Below are 18,557 nucleotides of genomic sequence, written 5' to 3' on the forward strand. Positions count from 1 at the left end.
CAAGATTACTCTTTATTCCAACAGCAAAAAACATTACAGAATTCAAACCACTTTTGTTTTGTGTATTGAAAGGCCCCTCTTGTTCATTCATCACTGCAATGGTAATCAATCTGCTAGTTCTAGGCAGGTTTACTGCCTCCTCTCTCCATAAACAAATCAATGATACCATATTTCACTAAGTTTTACAACAAGTTTGGAGACCACACTTTCTCCGTCTTTTAATAAGATAACAGTGTTGTTTACTCAATGAAGAAGCTGCTCTTTGGAAGCTATCCGCTCCTTGCTGCCAAATCAATGCTGCTCCGTCTGCCTGCTCCAGTGTTCTATAAACTCTTTGCTCATTACAGAGGCAGATCTGATCCAGCTAGCTAAATATTTCCAGGTTTTCCTTTATTATTCAGCACATTTTAAGGACGGGAGTGTCCACTCTACTCACTGCAAGTGCAGGATTTTTAAAGGGGGATTGCAAAGTAAACTTTGTGGATGTTACAGGGGCTGCCTTCACCATTACAATTTATCTAACAGCTGTCTCATACTTGCCATCTCTCCCGGAATGTCCGGGAGACTCCCGAAAATTAGGTAGATCTCCCGGACTCCCGGGAGAGCAGGCAAATATCCCGCAAACGACCTCTTACTGTCAAAATAACTCACGGTGAATCGGGTCGTTTTGGCACCGCCCCCCACGACAAAAACGTCATTTGGTCGCGGGGGCGGGGCCAAAATGACGCGATTCACCCGCCCTCCAACCACGCCCCCCTGCCTGAGATCTCCCGGAAGGAACTTTAAAAAAGTACGGTACGTATGGTACGTTGGTACGTATGATGAAATTGTATATAGACAGAACAAGCTTGGTTCATACAGACAAGTTAACACGGGTGGAATTTGGGTATGGGCACTGCAATACACTTTTAAGACTTCATTGCAATGGAAGAACCCCTTAAAATTATATTCTTTGTGTTTTTTTCATTTTGGACCATGGTAAGATTTCCCTGTGTTGTGATTTCTGCTGCCGAGCTGCATCCACAATATGTGAGTGTTGCAATATTTTTCCCCAGTCACTGGTTGACTTAAAAACACTAAGTCATTCACTGAACCACAAAGCAGAAATGTACTTAAATAGACACAACTTCTATGAAACAGGCGCTTATATTTATAAATAGCTGTCCAGCTGTCATGAGCAGGGCACAGAGGCTGAAGAAGAAACTGGGTGAACTTAATTAACTTATGTAGTTTTTTTGTAGTTTATGCAGTCAAATTGAAAGCATAACACTATATGCCCCCTCCTCACCATAGAGTAACATTGAATAGCCCAGTAATATAATTAACTGTTTTAAAAGTTACTTACTTACAGAGAGTCTCAGAGCAGGGCTGGCACTATCATTGGGTGAACTTATGTGGTTGCCTAAGGCACCTATGGTTAGGGGGTGCTTAAATCACTGAACACCACTGAAATTAATAAGCTATTGAAATGAATGGACCATTGACATGGACGGAGCTGCACAACATTTTTGTTTTCCCCATATCAATAGAGATTCAGTTAATTGTTATGTTATTCTGTGGGTGTTGGGGTGCTTTTAGCAATTAGTTTACGTCACCCATTGTGTTTTTTTATTTTTATTTCCTTGGTTACAAGAAGAAAGATTCCCCTTAGACTATAAAAAGATTTTCTCCTGATTAATTTATGAAGAATTAAAACTAGAAGCTTTCTTCTGGATTACAAATGATGAATATGACACTGAGTTACAATAAGAAGATTCCCCATGGATTCCAAATTAGGAAGATCCCATCGGAATACAATTAGAAGATCCAATTGGATTAAAAATAGGCAAAAATGGGCTTGGGGAGAGTTGTTTATTTTAATTTTATTTTAAAAACATGTATGTTGTATTTATATTATATTGATATAATGGGTATGGGTTTTATGGATCTCTTACCGGGACCATTTTCAGGTTCTGATATCCGTCATTACCGCGACTCACTCAGCCCAGGAGGGCCGTGAGGAGCCACAGCGCGCACAAAGCTGGTGGTGTCTGGAGTAAGGAGGGGCTGTGTACAAATTGCGTTCTGGACACATTCGTAAATGCATGCGAAGACGTCAGGTGCCTATTAGCTGCATGTGAACTGCACACACTACATTGAAGGGCAAACCTAGTTTTACTGCCACATGGGGACGCTCCAGAATGGAAAAGAGCAGTACTTATTTTCTCTATATTATATATTACTACATCTAGAGACAACGAAAAAAACAGTATTAATATTATCAAATAACTAGGTGATGCTTATAACTAAGAGGAGTGGCACTTGAGCACATTAAAAGACACATATAAAGTACAACGTCTATTTGGCCCAAATCAAAATAATTCATTTGTATGAGTAATACTGAGACAATGTCATACAAGAACTTTAATCACTGGAGCGTTTTAAAATAAATTACAACAGCAATCTTCTGAACAAGCGTCCAATTCGCTGAAAGCGCTCGCTCATTGAGATCCATTGCATTTCAACAGACCCAACAAAGCATTTTAGGCACTCGTTACAATTTTTTAGTTTTTTTTGTAATACTAAGCACATATAATTTTCAAAATAAGTAATTAGTCAATATAATAAGCTAAAATCAGTAAATAAACTGTTGCAATGGCCTTTTGTATAGTCTCAATATGTTTCTTTTTGCTTTTATTGTTCTTTATTTTGAAAGGTCAGTCCAGAATATAGAAAACAGGGGAACGGGACTGTGACATAGAGAGAGAAGGATACATAAATCCCATAGCACGTCCAAGTCAAATATATAAACAAACATTGCAAGAAGAACAAAAACGAGATTCAGTAGGCAATAACAAATGACCAATTTTTTTGTATCGTCATTAAGGGCTAGTAATTAGCAACAATAACGCAATCAACAGAATCAATACATATCTTTTTATACCACTAGAATACTGTTGCATCTATTTGCTTCCTCTTATTTGCATACTACAGCCTGGGTACACTTTTGAAGCAGAAATCTCATGAAAAAAATCAGTTGCTTTTTTTTAACATAAATCAATATGGGGCCTAAATATCAAGCCCTAAATCTTGTGGAAATGGCTTTTCTCTGCATGGTTTAGGCATTTCTAAGTAAACCGACTGTTAGCAAAAGCCTAACACAGGAAATATCAGAGATATCTCCTGCATTAGGCAAATTACCATATAATACCGCAGTCTCAATAATGCTCAATGGGTTCTGCAATGTGGACAAAGGTATCAAGCTCCAAAAAGCTTTTCGGAACTTGACCCCGATGGCGGGCGTTAGCATTTCAATCCTATGGGGAGAGCATCGCAGGGGAGGGATCTTCATAACGCTTTTTGACAACCTAGGCCACACATGTGCAGTAAAAACTCCGGGTCAGAACCCTGAGTCTTCATTACAGAAGAGTCAGCACCAGGACAGCCTCCTATTGAATGCGTTATCCCGACATGACTTTTATAGTAAATTGCTCCTAAAAGTCACCTGTCATTGTTAAGAGATAATATTTAACAGGGCACGAGTGAGATAGAGGGTTGCAATTAACAGGGCAAGAGTGAGATACAGGGTTGCAATTAATGTTTAATGATTCTGGACTACCATGGCAACCACAGTCGAATGGCACATGATGTAATAAGCAGAGAAGCTTTGGAACACCCCTCTGAGCTCAGCCTGCACTGAAATATCCTCCTTCTCCCCCCTCTGCAACCACATGGCATGCTGAGAGCTGTGAGCCTGTGTCAGTGGAGGAGACTGACATGGTTGTGCATGGCAGTGATTTTTGTTTTGCCAACCAGAAAGCATTTGAAAATGAGATAATAATTTGTAGGAGGATAGCTAAGAAACATAACTTGCATGCTTAAAGGTTACTCAATTTGCTACTTAAAGAAAAACTTATCTTTTATTGCTGCTTTAAGATAAAAAAAACAAACCAAGGGTGTAAAACTGAAAGGCCGTGCAAAGCATTTGCTAATAGATTTTGCATGAGAATTTAATTTATTGGGCAGGGAAACTTTTCACATGATTGGGCTACATTTTAGCCTGTCCTTATACAATTCTCAGAGGGGTGTTGGTTTTATAATTCCATACAGAATATAGTGACTCATCTTGGAAAGACTCCATTGTAGGATACATTCCCTATCTGTAAGCAGCTGTTTGATATTAACATTTTGTTGAGCAGATGTCCAGCTTTGATACTGCAGAGAAAACCACAAATTCAGATAGAGGAAGCAGTGTAGCGACTTTATAAGGATGTTCATGTGATTGTCATTGATTTCCATCAGCCCTTGCAAACCTTGATAGTGATAAGAGATTTCCCTTGCTGACAGGGACGATCACATGCTGACCACTATAAATGTGGTACAAGCTGATGAGGTTCTTAAAAGAACCAGTAAACCAACATCATGGGCCTCATAGAGTTCTGAGCAAAACAAGCAAAATGCTGCAAGTTTGCCCCTGGACAAATCATGTTGCGATGCAACATCTACAAATGTCATTTTTAATTGCATGCAGGAAATATGGTTCCACATTTGCATGTAGCACACACATACTGTGCAATATATTTTAACACTGTGGTTTACAGTTGACCTAGGACACGTCCCACTCCCATCTCTAAACCTGGCTGTGCATTTTAAATATGGTAAAACTGCATTTTGTAGCTGAATTCACTGCTGCCTTTAAATGAGGCTCTAAATGCATATCAATACCTCTGTATTACTGAGTTCTTATATATGAATCATATGAAGACATAATGCTTCACAAAGTCTGACCAACAAGTTATCCGTCTCATCTTGACGGTGAGTTCAAACACATTTAATACTGTGCAGGACAGTACATACTTAGTACTATATATATATATATATATATACATACACGCACACATTTCTGAGTCAAATCAAGGAGACTACCATAGCAGTGAAATGATACATAACAGAGGTCAGAGCTACATAACTTGGTGGTCAGTGGGGCTGTAGTATTTGGTGGTTAGTCGGAATTTATTATTTGGTGGTCAGTAGGACTGCATTGTTTGGTGATCATTGAGGCTGTATTATGTGGTGGTCAGTAGGACTGCATTGTTTGGTGATCATTGAGGCTGTATTATTTGGTGGTCAGTAGGACTGCATTGTTTGGTGATCATTGAGGCTGTATTATTTGGTGGTCAGTAGGACTGCATTGTTTGGTGATCATTGAGGCTGTATTATTTGGTGGTCAGTAGGACTGCATTGTTTGGTGATCACTGAGGCTGTATTATTTGGTGGTCTGTGGGGCTGTATTGCTTGTGCTACGCAACATAGAGGTAGTGTAAGGCGACATAACACAGAGGTCAATAGTAGGACTACACAACATGGTGAGTGTGGTGAATTAAAGTCAAGGCTAGAAGTACTACTTTGATCTATAATTGATGCAAGCTTCAATGCCCTGTGCCTTGGGTTTTTGTTTACCATAAAAAACACATCTTAAAATGCATATTGTTTATTTATACAAATATTATTTGTTTTGTTAAACAAAACATTTGTTTTATTGTGTTTTCTGTAAAGTATGATGTCTTTTACATATGTTTTATGCTTTGCCTTCTTAATGTGTTTTTTTTTTGCATATGAACCACATTTTAAATACTCATTATAACTGATTAAAAATGCATATTGTGTTTTTCAGATATATAGACTCAGTAGTAGAAATAATATGGATAAAAACTAGACTAGCAAGAACAGACGGAAGGAGAAAAAGCAGCAACAACAGTCTATGTGCATTGTTATTATTTTCATCATATTATCTGCATTTTCTGGTCCATTTCTTTTTAAGACGCAGGAAAAAATGTCCGTGTGCTCTTACCCTTATACTGTTTCTTTACAAAGGCTAATAGAAATATAAAGGAACCAGAGAGTATATAGAAATATCCTCAACTGTCAGTAAATCAAATAAAAATATTGCGTCTTTACAGTGTAATACCTCACCCACTGGTGTCAATTGTGTGCCATTTGTACTAGCATTTTAAGGGGCGTATTCAAATAACTTTGCAGCGCTTGCAGTGAAAGTTCCATTACCGCAACATCGCAGATTTCTGTGCGCACCCCATAGGGTTGCAAAGGGAAATCTGCAATGTTGCGATACTATATTATCACTTTACATGCGCAGCCACATGTAACCTCGGACCACAAAGTAAATTGAATATGCCCCTTAATGCTAAAACAATGTACGAAACCAGGTGTGGAAATGGAAACCATTGTTTCCAATGGCACCATACCAACTCACAATGTTACTCACATTCAGGAGTGTTGCGGTGATGTTGCATTTTTTTAGAATGCTGCCCGCTTCATTCACTTGCGTTTACCGCAACTGAACCCATTGTGGACAACTAGACAATGACTTCCGGAACGCAAAATAAAAGTGCTCTTAACCAGTGCCGTAACTATACATTTTGGTGCCCTGGGCGAGACATCTAAGGAGGGAGGTGGGAGTGGGGAGGGGGGGGGGGGGGGGTAGGAGGAGAGAAAGAGAGAGGGATTTTAACTTACCGGAGTTTGATGCTTCAGCCGTTAAGTTCCGCCGTGGAACGCATGTGCGTTCCACTGACAGGAAGTTCGGCATTTGGACCGCAAATTCCACTTCCACGGCGGAACTTAACGGCTGAAGCATCAAACTCTGGTAAGTTAAATCTCTCTCTCTCTTCAGCCCTTAAGCGGAACTTAAGGGCTGAAGGCTGTAGCGGGCGGCTGCTGCACCCCCTTGGCTTTGCGCCCTGGGCGACGGCACCGCCCGCACCACCCTCATTACGGCACTGCTCTTAACAATCAAATTGCACTCTCTTCCATTTGACATGTTGTTTCACTGGAAATTGTACTTGCATTGTTTAATGCAAGACAAAGACCAGTGGGTAAATGGGCCTTTACGGATACCTTATAAAAGTTAAGTCATTATTTACATATGTCCAAGGTAGCATAAGTCTACAAAACCCTGCTACTTCATCTAATTTCTATCTACAGAAGTGAAATATATGCCATGTGCCGTATTCTATTTAAACATATCTCTGAGTGTTTTCACACTGGGCTCAGAAGTGTTGCAAGGTGAATTTCTACAAATTGGAATTTATGCCTGCTTGGTAACATCACAGCTAAATGTGTGGTTTATTCAATCAGCATCATTACCAGTCAGGGGTAGACAGATCCAAGATAGACGTCAGCTCCCAACATTGCTGTTTCCCTTTGACACTATCTATGTCAATAAATGGCAAAATACACAGACAAGGGAAATAAATACAGACGGTCCTCAGGTACAAAGGGTGAATTTGAGTGTAAAATTACAGAATGCATTCCTGAAAGACTGCTATGATTTGCATACGCCTTGTAGGTTAGCAGAACTTTTTTTTTTCTGTTGAGAAATGACAAATGGCAGAATATGTGATAATCACAACACCTGCTGAGTTTCTTTTATCAGCGCTTTAAATCTTTATTAATCATTTAACAGCAGGCTGTAAAGTACCCAGAGCAACCAATCAGATATCTCATCTCTGTGAGGCTAAGGAAAGCAAGCATCTGATTGGTTACTTTGGATCACATCATATCTGTAATACTTCCACCATAATATTATAGAACTACAAATGTCTGCCCATATTTGGTACACAGTGTAGACAGCCTATTTAGGATGGAACCAATATTTATGACAATATAGCCTAAAGTATCCATTTAATGAACGGTCATGTTATCAATTTAGTGAAGCTAAAGCCTACACTACAGAGGCAAATTCCCATTTCCAAACCTTGCCAACTGTTCCTAATTTCCAGGCACAGTTCCAAGTGATAAAGATTTGTCCCTGGAAATTTTTGTTGCTGGAAATGTTCTCTATTATACAGTATTGAGCAGCTGCACAACAATCTATGCTTACTCACCACAGTTAATGGGGCCCATTCAATTGGCCGTGAGGGGCAGTAGTAGCATCATGCGTTGTGCTTTGGTAATAATGATCACTCACTTTTTGCTCACACCAAGAAAATGAGTGAAGTTTTCAATACCATACTTGCCGGGTTTGAGAGCATGAACAGAAATCCTCTGCTTAATAACGTTATGTATTAAGTATATACTCGTACACTAATTTATTTTATTCTGTAACATATACCTGCAGGTATGCTTTCTATCTTCACACAGAGCTTTATAATAACATGTCATTATTACTTAGAGAATCTTAGTCAAGCAAAAATACTTTCTGGGGGCAAAGGGTTAATACTACCTTCAGTTAAACTTATGGGACCTCATTTAGAGTCGGACGCAAAGTCCGTTTAAGAAGTGTTGGAGTGGGAGTGTGCCGCAGCTTGGTAGGGTATTACCAGTGGCAAGCAACCCCAGTTGCGTCCCACTCTTAATACCCTATGGAGCTGCGAGCAGTTCCTGCAGCCAGCTAACGCTTGCGCCACCTAATTCCTACCGCACAGCTTTAGCCCTGTTTTGATGTGTGTTGCGTCTGCGCCTCACTGCGACTAGGATGTATTTACATGGTCACGCCTTCACAATTCCGCGTTCCTCCCATTCTCTCGTAGTGAGCCGCAAGCTGTCGCAAGTGTTAATTGCGGCCAAGATGCAGGCGGATTTGGTGCTTTCTGCACATGCGTGGTAGTGTTTTTTTGTTGGATGCGCCTGAAACGGACTTTGCATCCGACTCTAAATGAGGTCCATGGAAGGCAGCATTTTAACCTGTTAGGTGCTAATTATTATATGATTTGGAGCTTAAGTAGATACTCAATTTATTTTATGTGGTTCATGGCATAATGTTGACTTTAACCCTGATTTCAATGTTATCCTTACTTTATTCATGAAACTGCATACTTATATCAGTACAAAATAACAAATTAGCTTGAGGATAAATGCGTAGAATTGCCTACTTTTGATTTTCTGCATTAGCATAAATTAACATTTCTAAGCTTGGAAACACGCTTATGCAATGTGACTACACGCCATGCGGGCACATGCTTAAAACATACACTGTTACAGAAAATTAGGTTTTGTGCACTTTGTGTTCTTATGCAACTATCTCCCTGCTGTACATAAGCTCAGTTTGGCAACAATTTCCTAAAGATGTCTAAGAGTATACTGTATGAATGTCAGATATGTATCATGTCATCTCATGTGTTGTACTGAGTCATATTTAAGCAAGAAGGAAAAAGATGTCTCTACTTTTCTATCCACCCTGAGCTTTGCAGCAATGAAGAGACACATACTGCCACCAAGGAAGTTAGTCTATGGAGTTAAGGTTTGAATCTGTTTTCAGCCATGTCGGACCTATATTGTAAGGAAGCCAGTTTCATGACCCATGATGCCGTTACAACCAAATGTTTAAGTTATTGCTTCTTAAAACATATCTGTTTCATCAGTTACCTATTGTTTTTCAGATAAAGTATATTATTCTAATTATTCACATATGTCAAGTTAGGCAAGCCAAGGCATTAGTCAAGTTTTCCAAAATCACAATTCTGTCCATAATACTACTTATAAAACTTGATAGCAGTTTTGGCCTGTATAAAGTTTTGCATTCCACTTCTCAACACTAGTGAGTGATTCAAGAGAGTGGCCTGCTTATCAATTACATATATAGAGGGAGCACATTGTATTTTTACATTGTAGTGTGTGTGTGTGTGTGTGTGTGCGTGTTATACTTGCCTACTCTCCCGGAATATCCGGTAGACTCCCAAATTCCGAGTAGTTCTCCCGGACTCCCGGGGGAGCAGCAATCATCCTGCATCCTTCCTAGTGAAGTGAGTGGGACTGGGGCCCTTAATGCCATGTTCTCCATGAATTGCGTCATTTTGGCCCCCAACTCTCGTGACGCGATGATGCAATCAAGGCATTGCACTTATGGGTGGAGGGGCCAAAATGATCCCCCCCCAATGCTTGACCACTTCACCTATGTGGTGTGTGTGTGTTTATTTACAGTATATTGTCCTATCACCACAGAGTCACATAAGTAACTATACAATCCACTTACCAACACTAGTGATCTTCTGGCTGGTAAGGTCTTGCAGTAAGGCTCCTATTGCCGGATTCTGGCTGGAATACAACTCATACCGATTGATTCCAATGTGAAACTTTAACCAGTTTGGATAGGAGTCTACATGAGCTTCTCCAGTAGGCAAGAATTCTTCCTCCACGTTCCCTTCATTTGCTACATTTTGCCTATTGTGAGAAAAAGATCCATAATATGAATTTATACAGGAACTCTGCTTGCGGTCTATGGACATGATTTAATACTGATGACAAAAAGAACAATGGCCCATACTGTGCAATGTTTTACAAATTGACTATTCAAAGGAATAGCAGACATAATATATTTTCCTTCAATGACCAAATGCAAAGCTGGGAGATACTTGGTTAGCAACGGTGACAAGTGGTTTGAAGTAGTACATATGTCTGCTGATAATAGCGGTGTCTGCAAACGATATTTATAAATAATGCTAACTTAGCTGGATTGTAATACAGGACTGTACTATGACAGTATTTTAAAAATGAGGAGGAATCTGAAAATGTCCTTAAAAATGCATTTTATGGAATGGCTACACCATTTTACACTATATTCTTGTACTTTTTGTATGTGATTTCTTAAGAAAGTAGAGATTTCTAGTGATTCTATGTTGTCTTTAGGCAGGATAATCTGCTACATTTTTAATTTATTATCATTTTTATTGCACAAATGTGGAGTTTTATTGTGGTGTTAAGTAAACCATCATTGTTCATCGTAGACGTGGCGGGACAAATGGCAGTATAATGTGGTGGAATATGCAGTAGAAAGACAGACACACCTAAAGAAAAGGTAAGACAACACTTTTATAGACTATCACCCATAATCCTTTATTTTTCTGGGTAGGTTCTATTCAATCTTTTCTTTCAATCTAAAGAAATCCCCTATCGTAACTGTAGGTAGTACTACAGACAAGGCCAAGCCAACCTACTCCTAGGGGTATATTTACTAAACTGTGGGTTTGAAAAAGTGGAGATGTTGCCTATAGCAACCAATTAGAATCTAGTTAGCATTCATTTAGTACATTCTACAAAATATAGAATCTGATTTGCAATAGGTAACATCTCCACTTTATCAAACCTACAGTTTAGTAAATATACCTCCTACTGTGTACAACTGTAGTCAATATAGAATACATGTATGCACTGACTACAGCAGCCTCATGTAGAATTGGATGCAAGTCCATTTATGTGCTGTAAAATACGAATTTCAATACACACAAAAAGACTTATGCTTGCATCAGTATGTGGAGTCAGTCGCATCTTGCGTATACAAAACCTTACGCTTATAAAGGCGGATCGGGGAAGGTATTGGGTGTACAATGTATAATTAGTGCTATGCGATTGATGTAGACCTGGATACAGATGCAGATATGATTGTCAGGAAACATGTCCATTGCGGGTGATCTAGCCCTAGTGTAAGTTATAAACTGATAATTATGAAGATCAGCTGAGACATGTTAGACTCAGCATATAATGTAGAATGTGAATATGCGCCATCGGTTTAGAGGGCAATTGCATCCAACGCCACATGAGGTCAACTGTCTTTACCCTCCAAATGCCCTATAACCAACAACACATCCTCCCGTTTCCAACAGCACAGGTACGGTGGGTGAACTGGAATGGAGCCCTTGTAAAACTTTGTGTGCAAGCTCAGAATTGCAGAAATTCAGAAAATAAGGGTTCAATATAAGCCCAAGCAAAACAAAATCTATCAGGCAGTATTGTCTGGTGATGTTAGAGACGTAATAGATTGCAAATCCCTAGTGTGAAAAAGCAAAAAGGGATGATCTTTATGTGGATCTATGAGTTTCTAATATGCATAGATTAATACATTCAGATATAGGGGTCTGTTTAACTAGCGGTAAACAGACAAACTGCCGGCGTCAACGCAGGTAAAAGGTTTTGCACAGCAAAGTACTTGACTTTATTTTGACTTCAGCACGGGATCCAGCTGATTCCTCATGTGTCAAAGCGCTAGGCACATGTGTTGATGCTAGCGGCTCGTGCACATGGCACTACCTCCTGAATAGGAAATAATTATTGTGGAGGAAGGGGGTCTTCGATTGAGCCCCCAGAGCAGCCTCAGCAAAGTAGCGTTGGTACTTTATTATGCATCGCCGCGATTTGCAGCAATACATAATTATAGTTACTGCACCCAATGATATGTAGACCCCTAACCACCTTCACTCCTCCATTCATGACCCAAAGATCTCACTTTCCCTTTTGATCAAAGGATGAGTCACATTAGTAGTACAGGTAACAGCTTGGGGGCTATCTATGTCAATGGTACCAAAGCAGCCCCCGTAAATACATCCACATATGAAATATACATCCAGCATGACTGTACTGCAATTAGATCATGCATCCTTTTTACAATGGTTTATGCATGTCAACTAACTGCTGCACAGCCATGAAGCATGTGTACTTCTCATGTGTCCAGATTTTATATGGCTGACCTGGTATACCTATAATAATGTCATAATATATTCATGCATTTTCTTTAGGTTAATAGCTGTGGGTAGTTTCATACAAAAAAAAGTCAGGACTATTATTTTTACAACAGGTACACTTCCAAAGCCCAGTGGTTTAATGAACACCGCAAGTGGCGGAATAAAAATGAATTAATAAGTAGCACACCATCTGCCCATTTATGTATAGATTTTAATCATTGTCACTATTACAGAGGCCTAAGGCTTACTACATGAGGCCTTGTATTACACAAGATGGTAAAAACAAATAGTAAGTGAATTAACCTTCAGGGCATGGCAGGTAAAAGCAATTAAGAGCTAACAGCTCAAATTTTATTTTCAATTACTCAACCTCTATAATCTATAAGCCATTAGCTTTTTTGCAAAAAAAAAAAAAAATGTCTATGCAAGCAGGAGGGGCGATATCTGCACATGTGGAATAACATTTGTATGTGAGATTCTACAAACACAACCTGTCTTATCATATAAGATAATAATATGCTGTGACATCAAAGAACATCTGAAGAGCCAGACTGGTCCCATTTAAAGGGCATTGTGGTATGAATAGATGATTGTCTATATTGGACCTGCCTCTGACTTTAATTAAGACTTGGATCCTTCAATTATCTCGTTCGTCCATAGAAAAGTATAATGCATCTGTTTAAGACAATGCGAAGTCACATTGCTTGGAAGAGGGTGCTATTGTTCTACAGTCAGCTAACCTGATGCTTTTATTATGGCTTGTTTTGTTACTATAATTGCTTTCATATTGTTCCGCCTATTGTTCAGCCACCTTAACCGTTACTGTGTCAAGGAACAGTGGTGATGAAGTTAAAAGGGTTTTTTTTAAAAAAAAAAATACAGAAAACAAAAAATGATGTGCTCTGGTTAAAAATTAAAATACTGTGTTAAAAAAACCGAGCATATTATCAGTTTGGCTACAAGATTATTTATCTGTACTCTGTCATAAGAACAAAAAGGTTAAAGTTGACTTGTCTGTTACACAATTCTTCCCATTTGCTTAGTATACAAAACCTGGTGAGTGGAAGCATTATGCTGTCCTAAATTACTTGTGGCTGTCCTCAGTGCTAGCAGTGACCCCGAGAGATTGACCTACTTACCTTTCCTCAATGATGAGATAAACAAAATCCCATAATGCAAGTCTATACATGTAATTGCGGGATTGTTCTCATGTAATATCCTCTAAGATCTTGCATTCTGCAGGCAATTATGCCTGTATATTAAAATATTATTGTTTTTCCTCCTCTTGAGACATGATCATAATATTATAGTAAAGATGTCAACATCATAGCTATAATTAAATAATAACATAACATTCTATGCCCCGAACGTGTGCATTATCGATACTAAGTCCATAATTATGAACACAATATCAATATACTAGGGTTACCCACATAATATGCTTCCAGTGAATAACTTGTGCGTAATCTTAATAAAGATTAGTCATCTAGGTTCAGACACTTACCATTCCTGGTTTTCAGCAGCTTTGGGGTTAAATCTGATATCACTGTTCACATTAAACAAGACATCATCTTCAGTCAGCTCAGGAATAGCACTTTTGAATAGAGGATGCTGAAATAGGGCTGCCAGCCTAGAGTAACCAACACCAGACTTTGCCTTGTTTATACTCCCATCTTGGATCAGTTGCTTATCGTTCAAGTCTTTGTCAATTTGACGGTGGTCCAGTTTTTTAAAAGACTCATTTTTGTCCATTATTCCAGTGATTTTCTCTAATGAATGCGACGTAAGATTGGAGCTGGGGTCACTGCTGAAATCCTGTAGAATCCTTAATGTGTGTTTATTAGGCCATCCTGATTCAGCTGTGTTTTTGGGTCTTTGCTTCCCCCAGCCCTGGGTATCATCATTCAGGTTGTGAGAACAGGAGCATCCTACCTCTCCATCACTCCTGGCAGATCTCTTTTCCAGCTTTGGTAATAAATCTATCATAATATGCATTGTGCAAGCAATTAAAAACACCATCAGTATCAACACCCTGAACTTGCGAACTAATATCATCTTCATCTTTGCAAGATTTTAATTCTTGCTCTTTTATTTATTATATATTATTTTGTTTTTTTTGCACTAAACTTATAAAAAGCTCTTTCACAGAAAAAGCTCAGTAACATATACAAAATAATCTCAAGATCACAAAGTAATCTCTGCTAAACTACTGTGTTCAATATTGTACTTATAAATAAAAACATAAAATAATAAACAAAACCTAACAGATGTCTACAGTTTAGTTGCAGCCTTATTGCAAAAGGGACATTTAAATGGATGAATGATTGATTTGAATAGCAGGAGTCAGTGGAATGTAGGAAAAGAAAATTAGCAGGGGAAAAGCATGGTTTTATGAGATAAATAAAACAATCCGGAATGCCTGGCTGGATAGCACACAGCTCTGCTTCCCATCCTCAGTGAGCTGACCCCTTGGTACAACAGCAGGACTATCCAATTCTGCAGGATTCTCAACACCATTTGTTTAGGATAAGTTCTCTTTACAGTACGATCCAGATATCTTCTCTCACCAGTTCCTGCTGAGGATCCAGTGGGCTGTCACAAATCAGGTCTGTCTGATCCTGCATCCAAGCAGCACTGGCTGCCTGTGGACATTTCTGCAACACAAAGCTGGATATTGCACAAAAGAGCGGAGTATTAGAGAAAGCAGGGATTGTGCTGGCTTCTTGGCAATCATTTAATTCCTAGGTTCATGACAGCTTGAATACTTTAGAAGGTACCGTAGGAGGGAGAGAAAAGAAAAGGGACAGAATGTAGGTGAAAGGGAGCAGGGAAGGTCTTTGGCAGGTGTAGAGTGAAATCCCCTTTCAGTTGAAAGCAGTAGACTGGTTGAACTAGCAGTGCTGCAGCCCCTGCCTTCAGTGGGTGTGTTAAATATTATGAGCAAGCCACGAAGCCAGCCTTCTGCACGTCACAGTTAGCAGATTGGCTAAATAAACGCTACAGTGATAGTAACAGGACAGGGCTAGACCAAAAGTAAATCTTTTTTTCTCTTCTATTTCTCGTGATAGATTTTTCCTCTCTGCAGCTCCAGCTAGAACAAGGAGAGGGCGTCAGTTTCTAAAGGTTTGCAAAGACATTCATGCTAATCATTTTTTTTTCTTTTCTTTCTAACAATGGTACAGTCTGATTCTCAGATACGTTACTGTGCACTTTCGGATGGTACTGAGCACGCTTATTTCCACATCATAGCTCAGAACAGTTTTTTTTTATATTTTCATTTATAACATGGGAGGAAATTATTCTCAGTACCCCACTCTTTCATATTATATGGCCGTTAGCAGTTATTATATATCCTGTAAGGCAAAAAGAAACCACTTCTGAAGTGCATTAGCTAATCACTATGAAGGGAGCCCACAGTTTCCAAAGGTTCCTTCATGATTGACAGGTGTTCGCTTACATACTGAGTACGTTCCAGAACTTGCATCTATCCAACTATTATAATATATCTATCTATCTCATATCTATCTATCTATCTATCTATCTATCTATCTGTCTGTCTATCTATCTGTCTATCTCATATCTATCTATCTATCTCATACCTATCTATCTATCTATCTATCTGTCTGTCTGTCTGTCTATCTATCTGTCTATTCTATGTATTCTATTTTTATATACCTTTTTCTCTCCTCTCTCCATCCTGGTCAGTTTGTCCCTCCAGGCTGTGGCAGTCTCTCGCTAGCTGTACCATCATGATCTGCCTGGCGCTGGCTGCATGCTCGGGCGGAGCTGTAGTTTCACAATAGCAGGATAACCACAGCTTGCCAAACTCTAACGTTTATTAATAACGGGAACCATTCAAAAAATAATACTATGATCTTGAATGGTAGTGCATGCATTTAATATGCAGTATATGACACTATGGAACTATTTTTTTTATTATTTCGGAGACAAATCCACTTACACTTTAATACACTGTACAGGACTTAAAGCCACTGACTATCTGCAGAGCACGTGCCTCTTTGAATTACCCAGCGACATCCGCAAATTTATATTATACTCCTTATACTCTCATTATTCTCAGAAACTATTATGTCTGCAAATAATATCAAATTTCAATAAAAATTAGTTCCTGATAGCATTATTCTTAATTGCATCACTGGTACTGAATCAAATAGGTCAAAACATAAACTGTTTACAATGTGATTATTTTAATAAACCGGTCTCCACATACGCCTGATTCTTGGCAGAACAGTTGGTTCTAAGAATAATTGCTCAAAGTGAAACTACACGTTGCATAGTCTCAATGCTGGTTTCTACGCACACTGTCTTTTTTTATTAAGAAATTCGTGTTACTTTTTTTTGGAATAAAGATTTATAAGCAAAAAATGTTATTTCACATAACTCCAATGTTTTATAAGGTCGCAGAGATTATATGCTGCTCTTAGTGGAAGCATAATTTTGCACCTCGGTAACTGGACCATTTGTTGCTACACAAACGCTTTGCAGATTAGCAGGTAGGAGTGTGAATTGTGCACAATTATTCCTCTCCTTTAAGACCGAACCCCTCCACCCCAAAACACACAAATCTCAACAGTGTGGCCATTACCTTAGAATGGTGTTAGGTTAGGCAAGACCTGGCTCTCCAGCTGTTGGGTGACTACAAGTCCCAGCGTTCCCTGACAGAGAGTCACATACATCCTACCTCTGCCTTCAAGTAGACCTGTCTGTATTATCAGCAAGGGGCTAACAGGGCATGCTGATACTTGTAGTTACGCTGCATTTGGATAACCACTGCCTTACAGTAAACCTTTGCTCACAAAGGAATATTTTCTGCTTTATCATGTCATATTTAAAAACAACCTCTTTCCAGATTCCAGTTTTATTTGGAAACTTTTACTTACTGTACCTTTTTTTAGATTACAAAATTAGATTCCACCATTTCTGCAGGCAGCCCAAGGGGGCCAGAGAAGACACATGACATATGTTGTAATAGATGGGACCTCCTTCCACTGGGTTTGAGATTATGGAAAAAGTGATGACAAACGTTCCTATCTGTTTTCAACACAGTCATTGATACAAATATTTATTTTATGTTACAAACACACCATTGAAGGTGCTGACTCATTATAGGATGAACTTGTTGCTCTCTCACACTCTGGGTGACTGACAAAGGCAAACAACGGTTACCCAATAGACTTTGTGCACCAAACTATACCCATTTTGTGACTGAATAAGTATATTTATTTTGTATAAGGGTACAAAAAACATACAATACTTAAAGTGTAAGCATAATACACCGTCAAACATAATCAGACATACTTTTTACTACAATACAATACATAAGGTACAAGATATGACATTCTATATTATACATCAAGTACTGCACTAACCGTGCATCACTTTGACAACGCAACAGTTTAAAATAAGCAATGAATACGAGGGGGAGGTAGGTGAGAGTGGTGGGTGGGAGAGATCACAGACTCAAAGCTTTATTGAGAAAGACACATATATAGGGGAGAGAGAATAAATGAAGACAAGACATATCAATAACACATCAAACAGTGATGGGGGAATGGGCTGGAGGGGGTAAGGGAGGAGGAGTCACAAGCCCAAAGCTTTACTGAAAAATAGACACTTAGGGGAGAAGGAGAAGAAGGAGACAAAATAAGTCATCTTCCTTAGGACTGTCAATGGTGCTATAGTCTTTTAGCAGGCTTTGGATCGGCCTGCGACAGTCCTGGATGGTCATCTTCTCCCTTTTCAAAATCAGGCAATTCCTGGCAAGCCATATAGCGTACTTAAGACAGTTCATAAGGCGCCAGGCCTCCTGGATTGCCTCAAGAGAGTGAGTCCCAGGAATTAATCCATTAAATACCGAATGGTATGAAAGATATGTCCTGGGCACACTGGGCTTGAGTCCTTAAGGAGAACAAAGCATAAAACATTGGTAACTTTGCACCTGGGAAAAACCATGTTGCATTGAAGAGGAAGGTAATTTTAAAATGTGGGGAGAGATTTATAGTTGGGATAGGGCATGTCCTGACCTAGATCAGCTTTAAATTTCAGTGAAAAAATAAAGCTATGAAGTATTTGTGTGCTAGATAA

At 39.0% G+C, this 18,557-nt stretch overlaps 1 protein-coding gene across 1 annotated transcript in view; it reads right to left on the reverse strand.

The window, feature by feature from the left end:
* FAM20C (FAM20C golgi associated secretory pathway kinase) overlaps nt 1–15,390 on the reverse strand; it is a 135,938-nt gene extending 120,548 nt beyond the window's left edge. Inside the window, exons 1-2 of the mRNA XM_075179647.1 lie at nt 13,957–15,390; nt 9,971–10,158 (exon numbers count right to left, since the gene is read on the reverse strand). Of these exons, the coding sequence (XP_075035748.1) occupies nt 9,971–10,158; nt 13,957–14,513 (745 nt within the window). The 5' untranslated portion in view covers nt 14,514–15,390. The remainder of the gene's footprint in view (nt 1–9,970; nt 10,159–13,956) is intronic.
* Nucleotides 15,391–18,557: the final 3,167 nt, after the last annotated feature.

The sequence above is a fragment of the Mixophyes fleayi genome, chromosome 7 (genome assembly GCF_038048845.1).
Source record: "Mixophyes fleayi isolate aMixFle1 chromosome 7, aMixFle1.hap1, whole genome shotgun sequence".
NCBI lineage: Eukaryota > Metazoa > Chordata > Amphibia > Anura > Limnodynastidae > Mixophyes > Mixophyes fleayi.